We start from the raw sequence: 26,358 nt of genomic DNA, 5'->3' as shown, positions 1-26,358 counted from the left end.
CGTTTGTAACCACTAAACACATGATGCTAATCGTTGTTATAAAAGACGGGATTAACAAGGATCTTCTTAAAAATGACTGACTTGTCATAATATGCATTAAAGTTTTTAATGCTTTCATTTGGATGTCATCCCAAGTGGAAAGATCGAGATATTTTTATTATTCCAACAAACAACATGACGGTTTGAAGAAAATAATCACATCAGGAATCAGGGCAGAACAATTGTTTGTTTTTACTAAAATATTTTCACTGTCCATCAGCAAGGCTACACAGCTTGTTGTAGCAAAATTTTGGCAAACTTATACAAAGACTACTTGCGTCATTCTTTCCTGTATTAAATCTACCAATTTCAAAGACTACAAAAGATTGATCAATGTGTCACAAAGTAACGTCCTCATAACTAGCATTGATCATCTTTTTACAGGTTATCTTGTTTAGCTTTTCCAATAAACGTTGTTATTCTATAAGGACGCACGCATACTACTCACTTTTTCACAAATAAAATATATTTCTCAGAATGAACACCGAACATTCTCGGGATAGGGCGGGTTCTTTAAAGAGAGCGCTCTTTAGAATTTGAACAATGGTGCAGTAGCTTAAAAAGAGCTTCTATAATGACAATCGGATTTACACGTTTTAAAGTCTTTCACAACAAAAGATTTCCATGTCGAAGTGAAGTGTTTGAAAATACAAGAATGATAAATCAGCGAAGACTTATACATCAATAAAATTAGCAAAAGCCTTGCCAGAAAATTTAATTGAAGATGCTTTCGATTGAGTAAATCCTGTGGGTAAGTTTTAATCGAATTACGGCGCTGTAACAAAATATGGTGATTAGGAAAATGGTGTTTCCGTTTTCTAGAATAGGGAGCTACTTTTACTAGCATGATGACGTAATAGCAGAGATATACAAAAATAACGGACGTCAAAACTGTATAGCAGTATAGACACATCAAGAAAGTCGATTCAATAGAAACGAGAGGCAGGATATTTATCGCAATTGGTACGTAGATAATGATTTAATTCAACAAAATAATTCCAAAAGTAATGCTTGCGTTGATAAATGAACATGTTGACATGAGCGGCCGTAAGTTACTCGATTGTAATCATCTTGGATAGCTTTGTCTTTTGATAAAGTTATGAAATTATTTCTTACAGTACTAAAAAATTTGGTTGTAACTAGCTTGTTGTACATTATCAAGTTAAACGCAGTTATAATGAATCATCTCCACTTTAAACTCCAATACACATATTGTCTTTATCATATTACTGTTAAATCTTCCATCCATCTTTTTTTCATGGAATTTTCTTTGAGTATTTTTATAGATTACTTTAAATGTGTAACTTACATCTTGAAGGATGATACAAAAGGATTATGGCATGGATGAAAGTTCTTTATGGAGGCATGTTGATTCTGACAACAATGATGATGACAAATGCCTCACTCACAAGGACGCTGCAAATTTCCCCCGTCAAAGACTCAAGATACTGCAATGAATCACAATTAATAGCTTCCATTTCGAAACAAGGTCGCAACAAACGCTCGGTAGGTTGAGAAAGGCTCATGGTATTCTTTGCATTGCTCTTTTGTAATGAAACCAAACGATGTGACTTGATGATGTTACACAGCAGAGAAAGAAGGACTTAATTAATTGTTAAGAAACTTGTACGTCAGATAAACACTAGGACTATTCCAAAGTTTTCAGCGTTCGTCAATACCATATTTATGCAGCCGTTGAAATGTCAGACCATTCAGAGTAAACAAGTTCTGAAAATAACATTGTTTGCCGACTAATTGCTTTCGGAAAGCCATCATAACACGAAGGAATTATCATTCAAAAGATTACAAAGTTTCATCTTGACTCAAGTCATTTTCTTTTATACCCAATAATGACCATAGTTGCTTAGTCTAAGACAATTCTCTCCATTTGAATATAGACAATACAATGGCCATTTAATTGTGTGCATCCAAGTGTTATGAAATACAATGGCGAATATCAACTGATGTTAGATATTTTCAAGTGTTGTCAGAAGTGTGAAACTCCAAAGTTTGCGAGATGCGTCAAAAATCGTCCGAAGGATTCATCGTTGGTATGTCCCAGTAAAGGCATACGTTGCATGTTTGATTGTATCAAAAAGCATGGACCACGAGAACGTCAGAGACCTGGTCCCCCCGGTCCCAAAGGAGAGCTGGGGGGTCAAAAAGGTCAAATACCCGTTGGGAGACCCGGTCCCCCCGGTCCCAAAGGAGGCCAGGGGGGTCAGATCATAAGCCCCCCAAAGTTTGAATGTGAAAGAAAGGAAACACTTCCAAATGGAAACACCTGTATACGTAGATTATGTATCAAGTTACTGTAAGAGTACGCGTGAAGAATTGAGCATTATAAAAATAAAAGAAAATCTTTGGCTAAAAATCTTTGTACTGCTTATAGTAAGTGTTTATTATTTCGCCGTGAAGATTTAAGCAAGCTGATACGAGTAAATCAACTCGTACATATATAAATCAGTTGTTGTCGTGACTCATCCAGCCTGATCCAGGATGAGTAGTCGTCATTAGAATCAATAAAGCCGATTTGATCCTACTTACACTTTTGTAGGATAGGAAAATTTGTTTATTTAGAAGAAAAACAGTGAATGACTTTAATTTTCCAAACAAAAGGATGTCTTTAGTCATCAAACATCAGCGAGGAAGTAAATATTAAATTGGTTAAGTGCAGTAAAATGATAAACGGTCGGTTACCTTTCTCGGTCCATTAATTTCAAATGATCTGCCACATTTCACAGTTGTAAAATTCAAATCACTTTCTTGACAATGTCAGAACCTGCAATGAATCAAGTATAACAATGATTATTTCAAGAACTTTTCTGGACCGAGGAGAATTTATCTAAAACATCAAAAGAGACAGTAGGAAGAATTTGTAAGAATTGAGAAATGAAAAACGGGCATTCATTTTTATGACTCTGGGCTTTTTATGACTCTGCATATTTATGTACAATCAATATTGCTGTTTGCTGATCTTAAACGTTGAACCACGTTATAAACGCAGAATTTTTGTAAAATAATCAAGGGTCATAACTCATAACTCAACAAATCTTATCTTTAGAAAGGAGTCACTTGTCCACAAACGTTGAGAAGCGTGTTATTTTTGATAAATGAACATCGAAATATTGCAATAATGCAACCACACCGTGAACCACAAACTTTTGGCTAACAGTGAACGTTAAAGTTTGACCGTTTGCCAAAAGTTGAGAGTTTTGAGATTTTGAAAATTCAAAAACAGCCGTTATTTAAGCCGGATGTGTTACTTAAACGCACTTAATGAAACGTGCATAAGAAGATGACGGTTTGGCAGTTGGTTGGTGCAATGACGAAATCATCACAACAGCAATCATAGCGAAACATAGCGACGTTTATTCAAACCTTTCCCCGTCTTTAAAACTGTAAAACCACCAACACCACCAGCACCTACTAAACCAGTAATATTTTCCCCCGTCAAAGACTCAAGATACTGCAGTGAATCCAAAATAGTAGATATCCTTTCAAAACATAGTCGCAAGAAACGCTCGGTAAGTTATTATTTCAATATGGCCTTTCAGAATAAAACAATCGATCTTTAAAATGTACAGTTGAACACATTTGTGCCCTTGACTGCTCGAGGATTTCAATTGAAAAATGAAATTCAAATTGTGCTTCATTTTAGCTACATGCATGGATGTATAGAAACGAATTAAGACTTTTAAAACTAACCAATTGTTATATAAATTCAGGACCTGATCTATGGCTTAAGGCCACATAAAGGATTAAAGAGATTACAGTAGAATATTTCAAGCTGTGAATCAATATATCCATTTTGTATCATGCTCGATTGTCAGTGTAGACGATGAAATTTATGAAAAGATGACAACCATATTTTCTAAATGTAAAATAGACATTTCTGTTCATATTTATATAGGTCAAACTTTGGCCATATGATTGCACATATCCAAGTATTGTCAACCATCAGGGCAGTTATCAATTCATGTATGATATTTACCAGTGCTGTAAGAAATGTGACCTTCCAACGTACACCTTGTGCATGAAAAAGTATCAACGCTCTCCCCCATGGAGATGCCCCAGTGACGGAATCCATTGCATTCTTGAATGCGTAGCAAAATATGGGCCACAGAAACCTACCACGATCATAAAACCAAGTATTTCCAAAATTAAAGGAGGTCATAAAGTCATCGGCATAAAGCCCCCCAAGAACAAGTGTGAAAAAGGGAAAACTTCCAAATGGAAAAACCTGTTTACGTAGATTATGTATCAAGTTGAAAGTTTAAACTAACTGTAAAATATCGAGCATGCATAAAAAAAGAAAATAAAAGTCAAGTTTAAACTGAGTCATGCGTATAACAGAGAACAAAATGGTTGACTTATGCTTCTGGTTACAAGAAGTTCGTTGAGCTCCGTATTATCATTTGATTTAAAAGTAAAAGTCTTTCATTTCCCCAATGACAAGTGGAAAAGTTGCGTTGCATTTTTCCCCGTAAACTTATGGTTTTAAAGTTGCCATGACAGAAGCACGTTAACCTCAGCTTCCTAAATTAGCAGTTGTGTGAAGGACGTTTTAGGCCATCAATCAACCTAATACAACTTCCAATTATTAAAATTCCGCTGGATAAGCTATATTTGACCTGTCAAATTTTCAATTGTTTACTCACCACAAGAATTCAATGATCTCCATTTTCCACGTAAAGATAAATGAGCCTCCAGTGATGTTTCAAAACATCCTTTCAGCTGCGGAATGTTCGCTTCAGTTAAAACATCCTGAATGACTGAGATAAGATTAAGTCCTAGAAGAAAATTATCAATCAGTATTTCAAGAATGTTCCTGAACTGAATACGTACAACAATAACAATAAGTAATTTAACGACCCACTTAACTTGCAAATAAAATATATAAAAAAGTAAAAATTGTTTTGCGCGCATGTATAGTGTCTCTTGCTTTGTAACCATTGTCACATATATCGTGAAGAAAGCAGATTCAATTGAAAACAAGAGTCAACTCAGTCAAAGTATGCAGAGTTTAACAGAATCGGTAAAAACAGACACTATTATACTCCATTCACATTAATACCAGACCTAAGGCTTGTATTGGTATGACAATGTTGATGCAACGGTCGTTACTCGATAAAATCATATTTTTCTCTAGTGATGAAATAGTGAAATTGTGTACATGACAAAAAAGTTGGCTGTAACAAGTAACCTAGCGATTCACTTGTCGACTTAAAACTTTCGAAAAAGATTACTATTATTACCAATGACAAACAATGAAACTTTCTGTACAATGATGTATATATTGAGTCCATAATAATTCTGAGGAATTTCATTTTTATCTCTGCACGTGTCGTGGAGATTCCCCGATGAAATTTTCATTAGGTATTTTTTAGAGTCTTCAACGATAATCATTTGTTGAAGGATCACATGCATGATGGGATGGATAACTGTTCTTCACGGAGTAATTTTGTTGCTGACAACAATGGCATGTGCTTGGAAAGGTCTACCAACGTTTGTGCGTAGACGACGTTTATTCAAACCTTTCCCTGTTTTTAAAACTGTAAAACCACCAACACCACCACCACCTACTAAACCAGTAATATTTCCCCCCGTCAAAGACTCAAGATACTGCAATGAATCCAAAATAGTAGCTATCCTTTCAAAACATAGTCGCAAGAAACGCTCGGTAAGTTAATATTTGAACATGGCCTTTCAGAATAAAACAATCGATCTTTAAAATGTACAGTTGAACACATTTGTGCCCTTGACTGCTCGAGGATTTCAATTGAAAAATAAAATTCAAATTGTGCTTCATTTTTAGCTACATGCTTGGATGTATAGAAACGAATTAAGACTTTTAAAAACTAACCAATTGTTATATAAATTCAGGACCTAATCTATGGCTTAAGATAACATAAAGGATTAAAGTGATTACAGTAGGATATCTCAAGCTGTGAATCAATATATCCATTTTGTCTTATGCTCGATTTTCTGTGTAGACGATGAACTAACTGTAAAGTATCGAGCATGAACAAAAAAAGAAAATAAAAGTCAAGTTTAAACTGAGTCATGCATATAACAGAGAACAAAATGGTTGACTTATGCTTCTGGTTACAAGAAGTTCGTTGAGCTCCGTATTATTATTTGATTTAAAAGTAAAAGTCTTTCATTTCCCCAAATGTTTCAGTTGCGTTGCATTTTTCCTGCAAACTTATGATTTTAAAGTTGCCATGACAGAAGCACGTTAACCTCAGCTTCCTAAATTAGCAGTTGTGTGAAGGAAATTTTAGGCCATCAATCAACCTAATACACCTTCCAATTATTAAATTTCCGCTTGATAAGCTATATTTGACCTGTCAAAGCTATATTTGGCCTTTCAAATGTTTACTCACCACAAGAATTCAATGACCTTTATTTTCCACGTAAAGATAAATAAACCTCCAGTGATGTTTCAAAACATCCTTTCAGCTGCCGAATGGTCGCTTCAATTAAAACATCCTGAATGACTGAGATAAGATTAAGTCCTAGAAGAAAATTATCAATCAGTATTTCAAGAATGTTCCTGAACTGAATACGTACAACAATAACAATGTATTTTTAACTTACACAGCATGTTCAGAGGCAACAAACTACGCAAGTAGAATTAATTTTGTGCCAGGGGGAAACCGGATTTAAGAGTTTTGAATTTCATGAAATCCAAATTTCATGAGTAAAAATGTAGAGAGGATTTTAAAATTTCTAGAAAAGATTATACTAATTTTTGAAATAGGTTTTATTCCTATAGCTTTCAAAAAGTGTCAACGTGAGAGATTTTCACTGACAATTGAACGAGTGAGCAGCAAATTTACCTAGTTTACGTAAGGCTATTTTTGCAAATCAAATCCATCTTAGCGAAATTTCTTTAAGTAATTTTATTAAGGAAGCCGAAATTTGATATTTTCTTTAGTCTAGCTTCAGCAACACGGATTGAACATGGCCACGCCATACATTATAAAGTTTTCATTAACAAAGAACTCATCCCATTTCAAACTTTTCGTGTGCCGTACGCTTTCGAAACAAAAAATAATAACAAAGAACCTGTCAACGCGGTCTAATATTTTCTTGAACGGAACACAACAGAGGCTAACCCAACCCAAATATAAGTTCTGCTATGCAAATTTTTTACCAAAATTATCATTTATTTTTTCAGAAAATATATTTCCTTCATCGTTTTCCAGTGACAAAACAAAAAATATTTGCAAATAGCTTCCAATCTCATGTAGCCCTTGCAATGAAATGTACGTTTACAAGTTATACGAACCGATTCCCAAGCATGATTGGAAGGAACATATTGAAAGTATAAATTCGATTCAAAATGTTAATCGTCATCATCAAAGTTCTTGGTTCGTTCTTTACATTAACAAGTGAATTATTTTAAGTATTGGAAGATTAAGTGCAAAGAATTCCTACACTTACAAATTCTATATCATTTCCTAAACCATTAAAGGTATTAAAGTATCTTTGTTTCACAGCAACGTATGCACAAGACAGCAGGAGATATGATAAAGTGGAGGCGTCTTGCAGTGTACTCCTGCATGTATTTCATAGGTTGAATGGTAAAAAAGCGCCTCACCAAGTTTACCCACTGAAAAAATATGTGACTTCGACTTCCCGAGATATCACGGGACCAAATGGTATAAAAATGAAGCGATTTGTTGCTGGTGAGAGCATCAAGAATACAGAGCATTGAGGAAACGGCTAGCTATAACAGAAAAGCAAAGGTATCTAAGACCAAGGCATAAAGAATGATGAAGTTTATAGTCGCCTTATTCCTTCTCGTTCAAGTCATTTTTACTGTGATCGATCAAGGAGAAGCTAAACGCGTTGTGAAATCAAAAAGTCGAAAGCCATTTCTACCAAGTTGCCCTTCAACACGTTCAAAATATCTGAAAATCGCTAAAATAAGTCTGCTTGAAGGACAAAGAAGAAAGACATCGGTAGGGATATTAAAAAGTTTTACCGCTAGAATATAAAAATAGGAACGGATAATTGTACCGCTCTTCTTAGCTACCACAAAAGAATCAACTAGATCACTTACGAATATGCCTCCATACCAGAGGATTAAGTTAAGAATAAAACTATTGTCTCATATCAAAAGTAAATAAATCTCCTTGGAATGTACCATATCGATAGACAGTCAAACAAAGAAATTGCTCCTTAAGAAAACCGCAATAATTTATATCTATGTTTAATTATTAAAGAGAGTTAAATACAAGGTAAGTCTATCGTATGTACCTAAGTTGTCGTACTGACACTCATTTCAAGTGATGGAATCTAATTGTTGGCGTGCAACAGATATTTTAAACATATTTATGGTCAAAATTCTTACGACTCGAATTGATAAGTTTAAATGAACGAACATGAAAAAGTCAGCTGTAGTTTATGCCTGAAGGCAAATTACCCAAGCATTTCGTCCAATTATATAGTTCGAATTCTTGTAAGAAAGGAAATTTGCAAGGTTGATGGTTAATCGCTCATTTTCACACCAAGCATGGTTCAACAAATACGCAAAATTGATCCTTATAACCCCACTAACACAAATTTTATTATGCTATGGCAAAAATATTGGTCAGAGATTGGATTGAAGATAAATTCACAACAGTAATCCTGAAAAAGGATTTCTAAATTTCTAAAAAAAACAATGCTTAAATAGCCAATCAGTATATAGAATTTCTAATCGAAAATTCGAAGTAGCCAGTGGCCAGCATCGATAACTGGGGGAGGGTGGGTAATAACAGTGACATGTATATTCTTTTCTAACACACAATTGATTAGGTTTTATTGTAATAATGTGATTTTTTATTTTCTTCCGCAAATAGGCATCCGACTTTCCTGTTAAGTGTGTACATCTGGCTTTGATTATGGCAAATGGAATTTCGACTTTCCACTTGGATACTTATGAATGCTGCAAGACATGCTATGATAAGTTTTTGAAGTGTCTCAAAACGCATGCAAACAACCCCCACAAACTTTCCATTTGCCGAAATGAAGCATTTTCTTGTATCTGCAGATGTCACCAACGAAGTGCAAAAAAATGCACATCAAATAAATGCACGCCAGGCGGATGTTGTCTGCAACAACAATGTATCACGTTGTAAACCAAATCTCCAGTGAAACGACTTGGTTGAAACATTCTTACAGCACTAACGAGTTTAGCTACATGCATGCAATGTTAATTACAATGATTGTCAGATATTCAACGTAAAAGATAATAAAAATAAAATTTGAATTTCAGTTCTCCGTATTTTGTTTACGATCATTAAAACTTTCAGTTTTTGTGGGTAGCCTGTACGCAGGGCACATATGAACCTCAGCTTCCTAAATTAGCAGTTGTGTGAAGGAAGTTTTAGGCCATTAATCAACCTAATACAACTTCCAATTATTAAATTTTTGCTAGATAAGCAATAACCAGTCAAATTTTCAAGTGTTTACTCACCACAAGAATTCAATGACCTTTATTTTCCACGTAAAGATAAATAAACCTCCAGTGATGTCTCAAAACATCCTTTCAGCTGCCGAATGGTCGCTTCAGTTAAAACATCCTGAATGACTGAGATAAGATTAAATCCTAGAAGAAAATTATCAATCAGTATTTCAAGAATGTTCCTGAACTGAATACGTACAACAATAACAATGTATTTTTAACTTATACAGCATGTTCAGAGGCAACAAACTACGCAAGTAGAATTAATTTTGTGCCAGGGGGAAACCGGATTTAAGAGTTTTTAAGAGTTTTGAATTTCATGAAATCCACCGGATCGAAAGAACAATGAGAACGCTTTTGACAAAAGCTAAATGTGGTGTAAAAATGTAGAGAGGATTTTAAAATTTCTACAAAAGATTATACTAATTTTTGAAATAGGTTTTATTCCTATAGCTTTCAAAAAGTGTCAACGCGAGAGATTTTCACTGATAATTGAACGAGTGAGCAGCAAATTTACCTAGTTTACGTAAGGCTATTTTTGCAAATCAAATCCATCTTAGCAAAATTTCTTTAAGTAATTTCATTAAGGAAGCCGAAATTTGATATTTTCTTTAGTCTAGCTTCAGCAACACGGATTGAACATGGCCACGCCATACACTATAAAGTTTTAATGAACAAAGAACTCATCCCATTTCAAACTTTTCGTGTGCAGAACGCTTTCGAAACAAAAAATAATAACAAAGAACCTGTCAACGCGGTCTAATATTTTCTAGAACGAAACACAACAGAGGCTAACCCAACCCAAATATAACTTCTGCTATGCAAATTTTTTTACCAAAATTATCATTCATTTTTTCAGAAAATATATTTCCTTCATCGTTTTTCCAGTGACAAAACAAAAAATATTTGCAAATAGCTTCCAATCTCATGTTACCCTTGCAATGAAATGTACGTTTACAAGTTATACGAACCGATTCCCAAGCATGATTGGAAGGAACATATTGAAAGTATAAATTCGATTCAAAATGTTAATCGTCATCATCAAAGTTCTTGGTTCGTTCTTTACATTAACAAGTGAATTATTTTAAGTATTGGAAGATTAAGTGCAAAGAATTCCTACACTTACAAATTCTATATCATTTCCTAAACCATTAAAGGTATTAAAGTATCTTTGTTTCACAGCAACGTATGCACAAGACAGCAGGAGATATGATAAAGTGGAGGCGTCTTGCAGTGTACTCCTGCATGTATTTCATAGGTTGAATGGTAAAAAGCGCCTCACCAAGTTCACCCACTGAAAAATATGTGACTTCGACTTCCCGAGATATCACGGGACCAAATGGTATAAAAATGAAGCGATTTGTTGCTGGTGAGAGCATCAAGAATACAGAGCATTGAGGAAACGGCTAGCTATAACAGAAAAGCAAAGGTATCTAAGACCAAGGCATAAAGAATGATGAAGTTTATAGTCGCCTTATTCCTTCTCGTTCAAGTCATTCTTACTGTGATCGATCAAGGAGAAGCTAAACGCGTTGTGAAATCAAAAAGTCGAAAGCCATTTCTACCAAGTTGCCCTTCAACACCTTCAAAATATCTGAAAATCGCTAAAATAAGTCTGCTTGAAGGACAAAGAAGAAAGAGATCGGTAGTAAAATTAAAAAGTTTTACCGCTAGAATATAAAAATAGGAACGGATAATTGTACCGCTCTTCTTAGCTACCACAAAAGAATCAACTAGATCACTTACGAATATGCCTCCATACCAGAGGATTAAGTTAAGAATAAAACTATTGTCACAAATAAAAAGTACATAAATCTCCTTGGAATGTACCATATCGATAGACAGTCAAACAAAGAAATTGCTTCTTAAGAAAACCGCAGTAATTTATATCTATGTTTAATTATTAAAGAGAGTTAAATACAAGGTAAGTCTATCGTATGTATCTAAGTTGTCGTACTGACACTCATTTCAAGTGATGGAATCTAATTGTTGGCGTGCAACAGATATTTTAAACATATTTATGGTCAAAATTCTTACGACTCGAATTGATAAGTTTAAATGAACGAACATGAAAAAAAGTCAGCTGTAGTTTATGCCTGGAGGCAAATTACCAAAGCATTTCGTCCAATTATATAGTTCGAATTCTTGTAAGAAAGGAAATTTGCAAGGTTGATGGTTAATCGCTCATTTTCACACCAAGTATGGTTCAACAAATACGCAAAATTGATCCTTATAGCCTAACTAACACAAATTTTGATTATGCTATGGCAAAAATATTGGTCAGAGATTGGATTAAAGATAAATTCACAACAGTAATCCTGAAAAAGGATTTCCAAATTTCTAAAAAAACAATGCTTAAATAGCCAATCAGTATATAGAATTTCTAACCGACAATTGGAAGTAGCCAGTGGCCAGCATCGATAACTGGGGGAGGGTGGGTAATAACAGTGACATGTATATTCTTTTCTAACAATCAATTGATTAGGTTTTATTGTAATAATGTAAAATCATTTTCCAAAAATCTTAATTATGCGTGATTTTTTATTTTCTTCCGCAAATAGGCATCCGACTTTCCTGTTAACTGTGTACATCTGGCTTTCATTGTGGTAAATGGAAATTTGGTTTTCCACACGGGTATTAAAGAATGCTGCAACGAATGTAAATTTCCAAAGTTTGTGCAGTCTCGCCATAGCCATGCAAACAACCCCCACGAACTTTACATTTGCCGAAGTGAAGCATTTTCTTGTAGCTGCAAATGTCTCCAACCAAGTGCAGCGAGAAGGCAAGCGAGAAGAAAATGCACATCGAAAGTATGCACGCTGCGCAATTGTTGTATGCAACAAAATGTATCAAGTTGAAAACGAAACCTCCAGTGATACATTTTGCTCAAAACAATTTTAGAAGACCAATGAACACTACACTTTTACAAACCAAATTTCAGACTCTGGCCAAAGCTGGAAAATAAAGAACAACCAATAGTTGAAAGTTATTAAATAAAAGTATGACCAAAAGCGGCAATATCTTTCTTTTTTCATTGCTGATTGTTTTATTGTGCTATGATTCGTTTGGAAGGCGTATACCTTTCTGTAGGTCGAGGGATGTTACGGCTATTCTTAGAGCGATATCTCTTCGACGGACAAAACGTGCGGTAGGTCACGCACTTTATGCAAATGAAGAAAGAGTAAGAAATGTAATTTATTAGCCGCTCGCTTCGACTACTGATCACATTCGCACATTTATATTAACGCTCATAAACAATTTGTGAAAACAATAATCAGCAACAACCTCTTTGACGAGGCTTGAAAAATGTCGCGTGTCATTGCCTTTTTACACTGCTTTGAAAGTAGCGCTAATTTCCCAAGCAATTTAGGGATGAGTCGATTGATCGGTAAATGGTCAGCCTTAGTAAGAAGCAGTCATCTCTTATCAGTTATCAATCTTCTTCAGCGTATAAATATGTTAAAATAGCAATCACATCATTCACATGTGAAACCTTTACTTTAAAATTCATACAAGAAAAAATGCAAGAAATGTCGTGATACTTGGTACCTGATAAAGATCCATCATCTCGACAGCTGTATATTCCTTATGCTAGAGCAGTAAAAAAAGTTGAACTAAAATTAATCTGTCCAATTACCACAGTAAACATTGATAGCAGAGATGTGCGCAGCGGGGAATGTGGGGTGAGGTGTGAAAACCACACATTTTGTCGAGCGGGGAATGTAGAGTGAGGTGTGAAAACCACAAATTGTGCCGAGCGGGGAATGTGGGGTGAGGTGTGAAAACCACACATTTTGTCGAGCGGGGAATGTAGAGTGAGGTGTGAAATCCACACATTGTGCCGAGCGGGGAATGTGGGGTGAGGTGTGAAACCCACACATTTTGCCGAGCGGGGAATGTGGGAATCCGAAATCGAGAAAAAATTTTCTAGAACCGCACAGCTTTAAAAGGCAGTTGAAAATGCTATCAAGAAAAGCATTTTATCGCAGGGACGTATGAAGCCATTGTTGTTTAAAGACTATAAAATGTACATATAAATAAAGCTCGCCGACATTATCGACCTTCCTATGTCCGTCCATGTTTCATGCACGTTCAATCTTATGAAAAACCCCCTTAAATTGAATGCTTTTAGTACACTTCAGACTACAAATGTTTCATGCGCGTTCCATCTTATAAAAAACACTCTAAAATTGAATGCTTTTAGTACACTTCAGACTACAAATGTTTCATGCGCGTTCCATCTTATAAAAAACACTCTAAAATTGAATGCTTTTAGTACACTTCAGACTACAAATGTTTCATGCGCGTTCCATCTTATAAAAAACACCCTAAAATTGAATGCTTTTAGTACACTTCAGACTACAAATGTTTCATGCGCGTTCCATCTTATAAAAAACACTCTAAAATTGAATGCTTTTAGTACACTTCAGACTACAAAGACATGGTAATGTATAATTTATAATGTTTAACAAGATGCTTTACTATGTTTAATGCTGGTGCCTTTTAAGCTGGCATAGAATCAGATCCAAGCTTTACACCACTTGCAAAAATTTGCCACACCACAAATTTCATTATTACAAAACATCAATTCAAGGGCAAAAAATCATCAAACAAAGTTAGCACAATCTTCAACAAACCTTATTCAAGGGCACAAATTTTATGTCTTGTGGAGTTCTCGCATCATACAGAAAAGGTCCTTTGACGGTGTCAAGGTCATGAGTGCCTATAGCTACCAATGTTCGCTTTCGACAAATGTTCTGATGCAGCTTATCTTGTAGGTCAATGAAGCTGTTGTAACTCTCCTGTAGATCAGTTAAGTTAGACATTTTATAGCATACTTCATTTCATTTGATTAAGAAGAAATAAAATGAAATCATGAAACATTAGAAAAATGCTATGTCCATTTACGTACATTAAAATTGTTGGTAAGATTTCTTGAAAAGTACATATTTAGTTGTGTTAATGTCACATCAGATGGCATTCACATTAAATAACATACTTGTGTTAAAGTCACATCATACGTATAGGTATTCACATTAAATAACATACTTGTGTTAAAGTCACATCATTCGTAGATACTGCTATGAATCACAATTAATAGCTTCGATTTCGAAACAAGGTCGCAGCAAGCGCTCGGAAGGTTAAGAAAGGCTCGACGGTATTCTTTGCATTGCTCTTTTGTAATGAAACCAAACAAATTGACTTGATGATGTTACACAGCAGAGAAAGAAGGACTTAATTGATTGTTAAGAAACTTGTACGTCAGATAAACACTAGGACTATTCCAAAGTTTTCAGCGTTCGTCAATACCATATTTATGCAGCCGTTGAAATGTCAGACCATTCAGAGTAAACAAGTTCTGAAAATAACATTGTTAGCCGACTAATTGCTTTCGGGAAGCCATCATAACACGAAGGAATTATCATTCAAAAGATTACAAAGTTTCATCTTGACTCAAGTCATTTTCTTTTATACCCAATAATGACCATAGTTGCTTAGTCTAAGACAATTCTCTCCATTTGAATATAGACAACAAAATGGCCATTTAACTGTGTGCATCCAAGTTTTATGAAATACAAGGGCGAATATCAACTGATGTATGATATTTTCAAGTGTTGTCAGAAATGTGAAACTCCAAAGTTTGCGAGATGCGTCAAAAATCGTCCGAAGGATTCATCGTTGGTATGTCCCAGTAAAGGCATACGTTGCATGTTTGGTTGTATCAAAAAGCATGGACCACGAGAACGTGAGAGACCTGGTCCCCCCGGTCCCAAAGGAGACATGGGGGGTCAAAAAGGTCAAATAACCGTTGGGAGACCCTGTCCCCCATGTCCCAAAGGAGGCCAGGGGGGTCAGATCATAAGCCCCCCAAAGTTTGAATGTGAAAGAAAGGAAACACTTCCAAATGGAAACACCTGTATACGTAGATTATGTATCAAGTTAGTTTAAGAGTACGTGTGAAGGATTGAGCATTATAAAAATAAAAGAAAATCCTTTGGTAGAAATCTTTGTACTGCTTATAGTAAGTGTTTATTATTTCGCCGTGAAAATTTAAGCAAGCTGATACGAATAAATCAACTCGTACATATATAAATCAGTTGTTGTCGTGACTCATCCAGCCTGATCCAGGATGAGTAGTCGTCATCAGAATCAATAAAGCCGATTTGATCCTACTTACACTTTTGTAGGATAGGAAAATTTGTTTATTTAGAAGAAAAACAGTGAATGACTTTAATTTTCCAAACAAAAGGATGTCTTTAGTCATCAAACATCAGCGAGGAACTAAATATTAAATTGTTTACGTGCAGTAAAATGATAAATGGTTGGTTACCTTTCTCGGTCCATTAATTTCAAATGATCTGCCACATTTCATAGTTGTAAAATTCAAATCACTTTCTTGACAATGTCAGAACCTGCAATGAATCAAGTATAACAATGATTATTTCAAGAACTTTTCTGGACCGAGGAGAATTTATCTAAAAAATCAAAAGAGACAGTAGGAAGAATTTGTAAGAATTGAGAAATGAAAAACGGGCATTCATTTTTATAACTCTGAGCTAAAAAACTGCCCTGCATATTTATGTACAATCAATATTGCTGTTTGCTGATCTTAAACGTTGAACCACGTTATAAACGCAAAATTTTTGTAAAATAATCAAGTGTCATAACTCATAACTCAACAAATCTTATCTTTAGAAAGGAGTCACATGTCTACAAACGTTGAGAAGCGTGTTATTTTTGATAAATGAACAACGAAATATTGCAATAATGCAACCACAACATGAACCACAAACTTTTGGCTAACAGTCAACGTCAACGTTTGTGTGTTATCACATGTTGAGAGTTTTGAGATTTTGAAAATTCAAAAACAGCCGTTATTTAAGCCGGATGTGTTACTTAAACGCACTTAATAAAAACGTGCATAAGAAGATGACGGTTTGGGTGTTGGTTAGTACAATGACGAAATCATCACAACAGCAATCATAGCGAAACATTTTTTTTTTGTAAGGATATTTTCATTCCCCACGAAGAAGATTATGACTTTTTCTTGTTTAGTCAAGAGCCATGCAATCTACCACATATATACTATAAGAGCTGCAAAGTATCACACAAGTGATTCGACGACTACGGAAGTGATCATGCGCAATAAGTAATTTAACGACCCACTTAACTTGCAAATAAAATATATAAAGAAGTAAAAATTGTTTTGCGCGCATTTATAGTGTCTCTTGCTTTTGAATCATTGTCACATATATCCTCAAGAAAGCGGATTCAATTGAAAACAAGAGTCAATTCAGTCAAAGTACGCAGAGTTTAACAGAATCGGTAAAAACAGACACTATTATACTCCATTCACATTAATACCAGACCTAAGGCTTGTATTGGTATGACAATGTTGATGCAACGGTCGTTACTCGATAAAATCATATTTTTCTCTAATGATGAAATAGTGAAATTGTGTACATGACAAAAAAGTTGGCTGTAACAAGTAACCTAGCTTTTCACTTGTCGACTTGAAACCATCAAACAATATTACTATCATTACCAATGACAAACAATGAAACTTTCTGTACAATGATGTATATATTGAGTCCATATTAATTCTGAGGAATTTCATTTTTATCTCTGCACGTGTCGTGGAGATTCCCCGATGAAATTTTCATTAGGTATTTTTTAGAGTTTTCAACGATAATCATTTGTTGAAGGATCACATGCAATACGGGATGGATAGCTGTCATTCACGGAGTAATTTTGTTGCTGACAACGATGGCATGTGCTTGGAAAGGTCTACCACCGTTTATGCGTAGACGACGTTTATTCAAACCTTTCCCCGTCTTTAAAACTGTAAAACCACCAACACCACCACCACCCACTAAACCAGTAATATTTTCCCCCGTCAAAGACTCAAGATACTGCAGTGAATCCAAAATAGTAGCTATCCTTTCAAAACATAGTCGCAAGAAACGCTCGGTAAGTTAATATTTGAATATGGCTATTCAGAATAAAACACTCGATCTTTAAAATGTACAATTTAACACATTTGTGCCCTTGACTGCTAGAGGATTTCAATTGAAAAATGAAATTCAAATTGAGCTTCATTTTTAGCTACATGCATGGATGTATAGAAACGAATTAAGACTTTTAAAAACTAACCAATTGTTATATAAATTCAGGACCTGATCTAAGGCTTAAGGCAACATAAAGGATTAAAATGATTACAGTAGGATATTTCAAGCTGTGAATCAATATATCCATTTTGTATTATACTCGATTTTCTTTGTAGACGATGAAATTTATGAAAAGATGACAACCATATTTTCTAAATGTAAAACAGACATTTCTGTTCATATTTATATAGATCAAACTTTGGCCATATGATTGCACATATCCAAGTATTGTCAACCATCAGGGAAGTTATCAATTCATGTATGATATTTACCAGTGCTGTAAGAAATGTGACCTTCCAACGTACACCTTGTGCATGAAAAAGTATCAACGCTCTCCCCCATGGAGATGCCCCAGTGACGGAATCCATTGCATTCTTGAATGCGTAGCAAAATATGGGCCACAGAAACCTACCACGATCATTAAACCAAGTATTTCCAAAATTAAAGGAGGTCATAAAGTCATCGGCATAAAGCCCCCCAAGAACAAGTGTGAAAAAAGGGAAAAACTTCCAAATGGAAAAACCTGTTTACGTAGATTATGTATCAAGTTGAAAGTTTAAACTAACTTTAAAATATCGAGCATGCATAAAAAAAGAAAATAAAAGTCAAGTTTAAACTGAGTCATGCGTATAACAGAGAACAAAATGGTTGACTTATGCTTCTGGTTACAAGAAGTTCGTTGAGCTCCGTATTATCATTTGATTTAAAAGTAAAAGTCTTTCATTTCCCCAATGACAAGTGGGAAAGTTGCGTTGCATTTTTCCCCGTAAACTTATGGTTTTAAAGTTGCCATGACAGAAGCACGTTAACCTCAGCTTCCTAAATTAGCAGTTGTGTGAAGGACGTTTTAGGCGATCAATCAACCTAATACAACTTCCAATTATTAAAATTCCGCTGGATAAGCTATATTTGACCTGTCAAATTTTCAATTGTTTACTCACCACAAGAATTCAATGATCTCCATTTTCCACGTAAAGATAAATGAGCCTCCAGTGATGTTTCAAAACATCCTTTCAGCTGCGGAATGTTCGCTTCAGTTAAAACATCCTGAATGACTGAGATAAGATTAAGTCCTAGAAGAAAATTATCAATCAGTATTTCAAGAATGTTCCTGAACTGAATACGTACAACAATAACAAGTAATTTAACGACCCACTTAACTTGCAAATAAAATATATAAAAAAGTAAAAATTGTTTTGCGCGCATGTATAGTGTCTCTTGCTTTGTAACCATTGTCACATATATCGTGAAGAAAGCAGATTCAATTGAAAACAAGAGTCAACTCAGTCAAAGTATGCAGAGTTTAACAGAATCGGTAAAAACAGACACTATTATACTCCAGTCACATTAATGCCAGACCTAAGGCTTGTATTGGTATGACAATGTTGATGCAACGGTCGTTACTCGATAAAATCATATTTTTCTCTAATGATGAAATAGTGAAATTGTGTACATGACAAAAAAGTTGGCTGTAACAAGTAACCTAGCGATTCACTTGTCGACTTAAAACTTTCGAAAAAGATTACTATTATTACCAATGACAAACAATGAAACTTTCTGTACAATGATGTATATATTGAGTCCATAATAATTCTGAGGAATTTCATTTTTATCTCTGCACGTGTCGTGGAGATTCCCCGATGAAATTTTCATTAGGTATTTTTTAGAGTCTTCAACGATAATCATTTGTTGAAGGATCACATGCAATATGGGATGGATAACTGTTATTCACGGAGTAATTTTGTTGCTGACAACGATGGCATGTGCTTGGAAAGGTCTACCAACGTTTGTGCGTAGACGACGTTTATTCAAACCTTTCCCTGTTTTTAAAACTGTAAAACCACCAACACCACCACCACCTACTAAACCAGTAATATTTCCCCCCGTCAAAGACTCAAGATACTGCAATGAATCCAAAATAGTAGCTATCCTTTCAAAACATAGTCGCAAGAAACGCTCGGTAAGTTAATATTTGAACATGGCCTTTCAGAATAAAACAATCGATCTTTAAAATGTACAGTTGAACACATTTGTGCCCTTGACTGCTCGAGGATTTCAATTGAAAAATAAAATTCAAATTGTGCTTCATTTTTAGCTACATGCATGGATGTATAGAAACGAATTAAGACTTTTAAAAACTAACCAATTGTTATATAAATTCAGGACCTAATCTATGGCTTAAGATAACATAAAGGATTAAAGTGATTACAGTAGGATATCTCAAGCTGTGAATCAATATATCCATTTTGTTTTATGCTCGATTTTCTGTGTAGACGATGAACTAACTGTAAAGTATCGAGCATGAACAAAAAAAGAAAATAAAAGTCAAGTTTAAACTGAGTCATGCATATAACAGAGAACAAAATGGTTGACTTATGCTTCTGGTTACAAGAAGTTCGTTGAGCTCCGTATTATTATTTGATTTAAAAGTAAAAGTCTTTCATTTCCCAAATGTTTCAGTTGCGTTGCATTTTTCCTGCAAACTTATGATTTTAAAGTTGCCATGACAGAAGCACGTTAACCTCAGCTTCCTAAATTAGCAGTTGTGTGAAGGAAATTTTAGGCCATCAATCAACCTAATACACCTTCCAATTATTAAATTTCCGCTTGATAAGCTATATTTGACCTGTCAAAGCTATATTTGGCCTTTCAAGTGTTTACTCACCACAAGAATTCAATGACCTTTATTTTCCACGTAAAGATAAATAAACCTCCAGTGATGTTTCAAAACATCCTTTCAGCTGCCGAATGGTCGCTTCAATTAAAACATCCTGAATGACTGAGATAAGATTAAGTCCTAGAAGAAAATTATCAATCAGTATTTCAAGAATGTTCCTGAACTGAATACGTACAACAATAACAATGTATTTTTAACTTACACAGCATGTTCAGAGGCAACAAACTACGCAAGTAGAATTAATTTTGTGCCAGGGGGAAACCGGATTTAAGAGTTTTGAATTTCATGAAATCCAAATTTCATGAGTAAAATGTAGAGAGGATTTTAAAATTTCTAGAAAAGATTATACTAATTTTGAAATAGGTTTTATTCCTATAGCTTTCAAAAGTGTCAACGTGAGAGATTTTCACTGACAATTGAACGAGTGAGCAGCAAATTTACCTAGTTTACGTAAGGCTATTTTGCAAATCAAATCCATCTTAGCAGAAATTTCTTTAAGTAATTTTATTAAGGAAGCCGAAATTTGATATTTTCTTTAGTCTAGCTTCAGCAACACGGATTGAACATGGCCACGCCATACATTATAAAGTTTTCATTAACAAAGAACTCATCCCATTTCAAACTTTTCATGTGCCGTACGCTTTCGAAACAAAAATAATAACAAAGAACCTGTCAACGCGGTCTAATATTTTCTTGAACGGAACACAACAGAGGCTAACAACCCAAATATAAGTTCTGCTATGCAAATTTTTACCAAAATTATCATTTATTTTTTCAGAAAATATATTTCCTTCATCGTTTTCCAGTGACAAAACAAAAATATTTGCAAATAGCTTCCAATCTCATGTAGCCCTTGCAATGAAATGTACGTTTACAAGTTATACGAACCGATTCCCAAGCATGATTGGAAGGAACATATTGAAAGTATAAATTCGATTCAAAATGTTAATCGTCATCATCAAAGTTCTTGGTTCGTTCTTTACATTAACAAGTGAATTATTTTAAGTATTGGAAGATTAAGTGCAAAGAATTCCTACACTTACAAATTCTATATCATTTCCTAAACCATTAAAGGTATTAAAGTATCTTTGTTTCACAGCAACGTATGCACAAGACAGCAGGAGATATGATAAAGTGGAGGCGTCTTGCAGTGTACTCCTGCATGTATTTCATAGGTTGAATGGTAAAAAAGCGCCTCACCAAGTTTACCCACTGAAAAAATATGTGACTTCGACTTCCCGAGATATCACGGGACCAAATGGTATAAAAATGAAGCGATTTGTTGCTGGTGAGAGCATCAAGAATACAGAGCATTGAGGAAACGGCTAGCTATAACAGAAAAGCAAAGGTATCTAAGACCAAGGCATAAAGAATGATGAAGTTTATAGTCGCCTTATTCCTTCTCGTTCAAGTCATTTTTACTGTGATCGATCAAGGAGAAGCTAAACGCGTTTGAAATCAAAAGTCGAAAGCCATTTCTACCAAGTTGCCCTTCAACACGTTCAAAATATCTGAAAATCGCTAAAATAAGTCTGCTTGAAGGACAAAGAAGAAAGACATCGGTAGGGATATTAAAAAGTTTTACCGCTAGAATATAAAAATAGGAACGGATAATTGTACCGCTCTTCTTAGCTACCACAAAAGAATCAACTAGATCACTTACGAATATGCCTCCATACCAGAGGATTAAGTTAAGAATAAAACTATTGTCACAAATAAAAAGTACATAAATCTCCTTGGAATGTACCATATCGATAGACAGTCAAACAAAGAAATTGCTCCTTAAGAAAACCGCAATAATTTATATCTATGTTTAATTATTAAAGAGAGTTAAATACAAGGTAAGTCTATCGTATGTATCTAAGTTGTCGTACTGACACTCATTTCAAGTGATGGAATCTAATTGTTGGCGTGCAACAGATATTTTAAACATATTTATGGTCAAAATTCTTATGACTCGAATTGATAAGTTTAAATGAACGAACATGAAAAAGTCAGCTGTAGTTTATGCCTGAAGGCAAATTACCCAAGCATTTCGTCCAATTATATAGTTCGAATTCTTGTAAGAAAGGAAATTTGCAAGGTTGATGGTTAATCGCTCATTTTCACACCAAGCATGGTTCAACAAATACGCAAAATTGATCCTTATAACCCCACTAACACAAATTTTTATTATGCTATGGCAAAAATATTGGTCAGAGATTGGATTGAAGATAAATTCACAACAGTAATCCTGAAAAAGGATTTCTAAATTTCTAAAAAAAACAATGCTTAAATAGCCAATCAGTATATAGAATTTCTAATCGAAAATTCAAGTAGCCAGTGGCCAGCATCGATAACTGGGGAGGTGGGTAATAACAGTGACATGTATATTCTTTTCTAACACACAATTGATTAGGTTTTATTGTAATAATGTGATTTTTTATTTTCTTCCGCAAATAGGCATCCGACTTTCCTGTTAAGTGTGTACATCTGGCTTTGATTATGGCAAATGGAATTTCGACTTTCCACATGGATACTTATGAATGCTGCAAGAAATGCAATGATAAGTTTTTGAAGTGTCTCAAAACGCATGCAAACAACCCCCACAAACTTTCCATTTGCCGAAATGAAGCATTTTCTTGTATCTGCAGATGTCACCAACGAAGTGCAAAAAAATGCACATCAAATAAATGCACGCGAGGCGGATGTTGTCTGCAACAACAATGTATCACTTTGTAAACCAAATCTCCAGTGAAACGACTTGGTTGAAACATTTTTACAGCACTAACGAGTTTAGCTACATGCATGCAATGTTAATTACAATGATTGTCAGATATTCAACGTAAAAGATAATAAAAATAAAATTTGAATTTCAGTTCTCCGTATTTTGTTTACGATCATTAAAACTTTCAGTTTTTGTGGGTAGCCTGTATGCAGGGCACATATGAACCTCAGCTTCCTAAATTAGCAGTTGTGTGAAGGAAGTTTTAGGCCATTAATCAACCTAATACAACTTCCAATTATTAAATTTTCGCTAGATAAGCAATAACCAGTCAAATTTTCAAATGTTTACTCACCACAAGAATTCAATGACCTTTATTTTCCACGTAAAGATAAATAAACCTCCAGTGATGTCTCAAAACATCCTTTCAGCTGCCGAATGGTCGCTTCAGTTAAAACATCCTGAATGACTGAGATAAGATTAAATCCTAGAAGAAAATTATCAATCAGTATTTCAAGAATGTTCCTGAACTGAATACGTACAACAATAACAATGTATTTTTAACTTATACAGCATGTTCAGAGGCAACAAACTACGCAAGTAGAATTAATTTTGTGCCAGGGGGAAACCGGATTTAAGAGTTTTTAAGAGTTTTGAATTTCATGAAATCCACCGGATCGAAAGAACAATGAGAACGCTTTTGACAAAAGCTAAATGTGGTGTAAAAATGTAGATTTTAAAATTTCTACAAAAGATTATACTAATTTTTGAAATAGGTTTTATTCCTATAGCTTTCAAAAAGTGTCAACGCGAGAGATTTTCACTGATAATTGAACGAGTGAGCAGCAAATTTACCTAGTTTACGTAAGGCTATTTTTGCAAATCAAATCCATCTTAGCAAAATTTCTTTAAGTAATTTCATTAAGGAAGCCGAAATTTGATATTTTCTTTATTCTAGCTTCAGCAACACGGATTGAACATGGCCACGCCATACACTATAAAGTTTTAATGAACAAAGAACTCATCCCATTTCAAACTTTTCGTGTGCAGAACGCTTTCGAAACAAAAAATAATAACAAAGAACCTGTCAACGCGGTCTAATATTTTCTAGAACGAAACACAACATAGGCTAACCCAACCCAAATATAACTTCTGTTATGCAAATTTTTTTACCAAAATTATCATTCATTTTTTCAGAAAATATATTTCCTTCATCGTTTTTCCAGTGACAAAACAAAAAATATTTGCAAATAGCTTCAAATCTCATGTTACCCTTGCAATGAAATGTACGTTTACAAGTTATACGAACCGATTCCCAAGCATGATTGGAAGGAACATATTGAAAGTATAAATTCGATTCAAAATGTTAATCGTCATCATCAAAGTTCTTGGTTCGTTCTTTACATTAACAAGTGAATTTTTTTACGTATTGGAAGATTAAGTGCAAAGAATTCCTACACTTACAAATTCTATATCATTTCATAAACCATTAAAGGTATCAAATCTCTTTGTTTCACAGTAACGTATGCACAAGACAGCAGGAGATATGATAAAGTTGAGGCGTCTTGCAGTGTACTTCTGCATGTATTTTATAGGTTGAATGGTAAAAAAGCGCCTCACCCAGTTCACCCACTGAAAAAATATGTGACTTCGACTTCCCGAGATCTCACGGGACCAAATGGTATAAAAATGAAGTGATTTGTTGCTGGTGAGAGCATCAAGAATACAGATTATTGAGGAAACGGCTAGCTATAACAGAAAAGCAAAGATGTCTGAGACCAAGGCATAAAGAATGATGAAGTTTATAGTCGCCTTATTCCTTCTCGTTCAAGTCATTTTTACTGTGATCGATCAAGGAGAAGCAAGACGCGTTGTGGATTACAAAAGTCGAAAGCCATTTCCACCAAAATGCCCTTTAACACCTTCAAAATATCTGAAAATCGCTAAAAAAAGTCTGCTTGAAGGACAAAGAAGAAAGAGATCGGTAGGAAAATTAAAAAGTTTTACCGCTAGAATATAAAAATAGGAACGGATAATTGTACCGCTCTTCTTAGCTACCACAAAAGAATTAACTAGATCACTTACGAATATGCCTCCATACCAGAGGATTAAGTTAAGAATAAAACTATTGTCACAAATAAAAAGTACATAAATCTCCTTGGAATGTACCATATCGATAGACAGCCGAACAAAGAAATTGCTTCTTAAGAAAACCGCAATAATTTATATCTATGTTTAATTATTAAAGAGAGTTAAATACAGGGTAAGTCTATCGCATGTATCTAAGTTGTCGTACTAACACTCATTTGAAGTGATGGAATCTAATTGTTGGCGTGCAACAGATATTTTAAACATATTTATGGTCAAAATTCTTACGACTCGAATTGATAAGTTTAAATGAACGAACATGAAAAAAAGTCAGCTGTAGTTTATGCCTGGAGGCAAATTACCAAAGTATTTCGTCCAATTATATAGTTCGAATTCTTGTAAGAAAGGAAATTTGCAAGGTTGATGGTTAATCGCTCATTTTCACACCAAGTATGGTTCAACAAATACGCAAAATTGATCCTTATAGCCTAACTAACACAAATTTTGATTATGCTATGGCAAAAATATTGGTCAGAGATTGGATTAAAGATAAATTCACAACAGTAATCCTGAAAAAGGATTTCTAAATTTCTAAAAAAACAATGCTTAAATAGCCAATCAGTATATAGAATTTCTAACCGACAATTGGAAGTAGCCAGTGGCCAGCATCGATAACTGGGGGAGGGTGAGTAATAACAGTGACATGTATATTCTTTTCTAACAATCAATTGATTAGGTTTTATTGTAATAATGTAAAATCATTTTCCAAAAATCTTAATTATGCGTGATTTTTTATTTTCTTCCGCAAATAGGCATCCGACTTTCCTGTTAACTGTGTACATCTGGCTTTCATTGTGGCAAATGGAAATTTGGTTTTCCACACGGGTATTAAAGAATGCTGCAACGAATGTAAATTTCCAAAGTTTGTGCAGTCTCGCCATAGCCATGCAAACAACCCCCACGAACTTTACATTTGCCGAAGTGAAGCATTTTCTTGTAGCTGCAAATGTCTCCAACCAAGTGCAGCGAGAAGGCAAGCGAGAAGAAAATGCACATCGAAAGTATGCACGCTGCGCAATTGTTGTATGCAACAACAATGTATCAAGTTGAAAACAAATCCAGTGATACATTTTGCTCAAAACAATTTTAGAAGACCAATGAACACTACACTTTTACAAACCAAATTTCAGACTCTGGCCAAAGCTGGAAAATAAAGAACAAC

The 26,358-nt window shown here is 34.6% G+C and overlaps 5 protein-coding genes and 3 long non-coding RNA genes across 8 annotated transcripts; 7 read left to right on the top strand and 1 right to left on the bottom strand.

Moving 5' to 3' along the window:
* Positions 1-847: 847 nt before the first annotated feature.
* On the top strand, positions 848-2,413 carry LOC124444807. Its single transcript, XM_046995464.1, has 3 exons — positions 848-1,002; positions 1,358-1,545; positions 1,938-2,413. The coding sequence occupies exons 2-3, from the start codon at positions 1,375-1,377 to the stop codon at positions 2,355-2,357; spliced, it is 591 nt and encodes a 196-aa protein (XP_046851420.1). The 5' UTR covers positions 848-1,002; positions 1,358-1,374; the 3' UTR covers positions 2,358-2,413.
* A 301-nt stretch (positions 2,414-2,714) lies between these two features.
* LOC124444819 lies at positions 2,715-15,430 on the bottom strand. The gene is made up of 7 exons (XR_006948035.1): positions 14,549-15,430; positions 14,137-14,301; positions 13,049-13,090; positions 9,512-9,643; positions 6,429-6,560; positions 4,701-4,832; positions 2,715-2,821 (listed from the first exon to the last, which is right to left on the bottom strand). It is a non-coding gene; the product is annotated as an uncharacterized LOC124444819 (long non-coding RNA).
* Positions 3,082-4,379, top strand: LOC124444818. The gene is made up of 2 exons (XR_006948034.1): positions 3,082-3,566; positions 3,953-4,379. It is a non-coding gene; the product is annotated as an uncharacterized LOC124444818 (long non-coding RNA).
* On the top strand, positions 7,700-9,309 carry LOC124444814. The gene is made up of 2 exons (XM_046995470.1): positions 7,700-8,012; positions 8,895-9,309. Exons 1-2 carry the CDS (start codon positions 7,821-7,823, stop codon positions 9,171-9,173), a joined length of 471 nt encoding a protein of 156 aa, XP_046851426.1. The 5' UTR covers positions 7,700-7,820; the 3' UTR covers positions 9,174-9,309.
* On the top strand, positions 10,808-12,586 carry LOC124444813. The gene is made up of 2 exons (XM_046995469.1): positions 10,808-11,144; positions 12,061-12,586. Exons 1-2 carry the CDS (start codon positions 10,953-10,955, stop codon positions 12,355-12,357), a joined length of 489 nt encoding a protein of 162 aa, XP_046851425.1. The 5' UTR covers positions 10,808-10,952; the 3' UTR covers positions 12,358-12,586.
* A 1,724-nt stretch (positions 15,431-17,154) lies between the features above and the next one.
* On the top strand, positions 17,155-18,287 carry LOC124444808. The gene is made up of 2 exons (XM_046995465.1): positions 17,155-17,470; positions 17,859-18,287. The coding sequence occupies exons 1-2, from the start codon at positions 17,267-17,269 to the stop codon at positions 18,225-18,227; spliced, it is 573 nt and encodes a 190-aa protein (XP_046851421.1). The 5' UTR covers positions 17,155-17,266; the 3' UTR covers positions 18,228-18,287.
* A 3,181-nt stretch (positions 18,288-21,468) lies between these two features.
* Positions 21,469-23,201, top strand: LOC124444815. The gene is made up of 2 exons (XR_006948031.1): positions 21,469-21,906; positions 22,787-23,201. It is a non-coding gene; the product is annotated as an uncharacterized LOC124444815 (long non-coding RNA).
* Positions 23,202-24,634: 1,433 nt separating this feature from the next.
* On the top strand, positions 24,635-26,350 carry LOC124444508. The gene is made up of 2 exons (XM_046995134.1): positions 24,635-25,032; positions 25,949-26,350. The coding sequence occupies exons 1-2, from the start codon at positions 24,841-24,843 to the stop codon at positions 26,348-26,350; spliced, it is 594 nt and encodes a 197-aa protein (XP_046851090.1). The 5' UTR covers positions 24,635-24,840.
* The last annotated feature ends 8 nt before the right edge of the window (positions 26,351-26,358 follow it).

This window comes from Xenia sp. Carnegie-2017, unplaced genomic scaffold, assembly GCF_021976095.1.
Source record: "Xenia sp. Carnegie-2017 unplaced genomic scaffold, XeniaSp_v1 HiC_scaffold_21, whole genome shotgun sequence".
NCBI classification, from domain to species: domain Eukaryota; kingdom Metazoa; phylum Cnidaria; class Anthozoa; order Malacalcyonacea; family Xeniidae; genus Xenia; species Xenia sp. Carnegie-2017.
The sequence above is the reverse complement of the archived record's forward strand: the minus strand, read 5'-3'. Positions and strand labels throughout refer to the sequence as shown.

Excerpts from the sequence above, each read along its gene's own strand:
- LOC124444508 (XM_046995134.1), top strand. The coding sequence starts at position 24,841 with ATGATGAAGTTTATAGTCGCCTTATTCCTTCTCGTTCAAGTCATTTTT. Across the intron at positions 25,033-25,948 it reads GACAAAGAAGAAAGAGATCG|GCATCCGACTTTCCTGTTAA; the intron begins GTAGGAAAATTA and ends TTCCGCAAATAG.
- LOC124444807 (XM_046995464.1), top strand. The coding sequence starts at position 1,375 with ATGGCATGGATGAAAGTTCTTTATGGAGGCATGTTGATTCTGACAACA. Across the intron at positions 1,546-1,937 it reads AAGGTCGCAACAAACGCTCG|ACAATACAATGGCCATTTAA; the intron begins GTAGGTTGAGAA and ends ATTTGAATATAG.
- LOC124444808 (XM_046995465.1), top strand. The coding sequence starts at position 17,267 with ATGGCATGTGCTTGGAAAGGTCTACCACCGTTTATGCGTAGACGACGT. Across the intron at positions 17,471-17,858 it reads ATAGTCGCAAGAAACGCTCG|ATCAAACTTTGGCCATATGA; the intron begins GTAAGTTAATAT and ends ATATTTATATAG.
- LOC124444813 (XM_046995469.1), top strand. The coding sequence starts at position 10,953 with ATGATGAAGTTTATAGTCGCCTTATTCCTTCTCGTTCAAGTCATTCTT. Across the intron at positions 11,145-12,060 it reads GACAAAGAAGAAAGAGATCG|GCATCCGACTTTCCTGTTAA; the intron begins GTAGTAAAATTA and ends TTCCGCAAATAG.
- LOC124444814 (XM_046995470.1), top strand. The coding sequence starts at position 7,821 with ATGATGAAGTTTATAGTCGCCTTATTCCTTCTCGTTCAAGTCATTTTT. Across the intron at positions 8,013-8,894 it reads GACAAAGAAGAAAGACATCG|GCATCCGACTTTCCTGTTAA; the intron begins GTAGGGATATTA and ends TTCCGCAAATAG.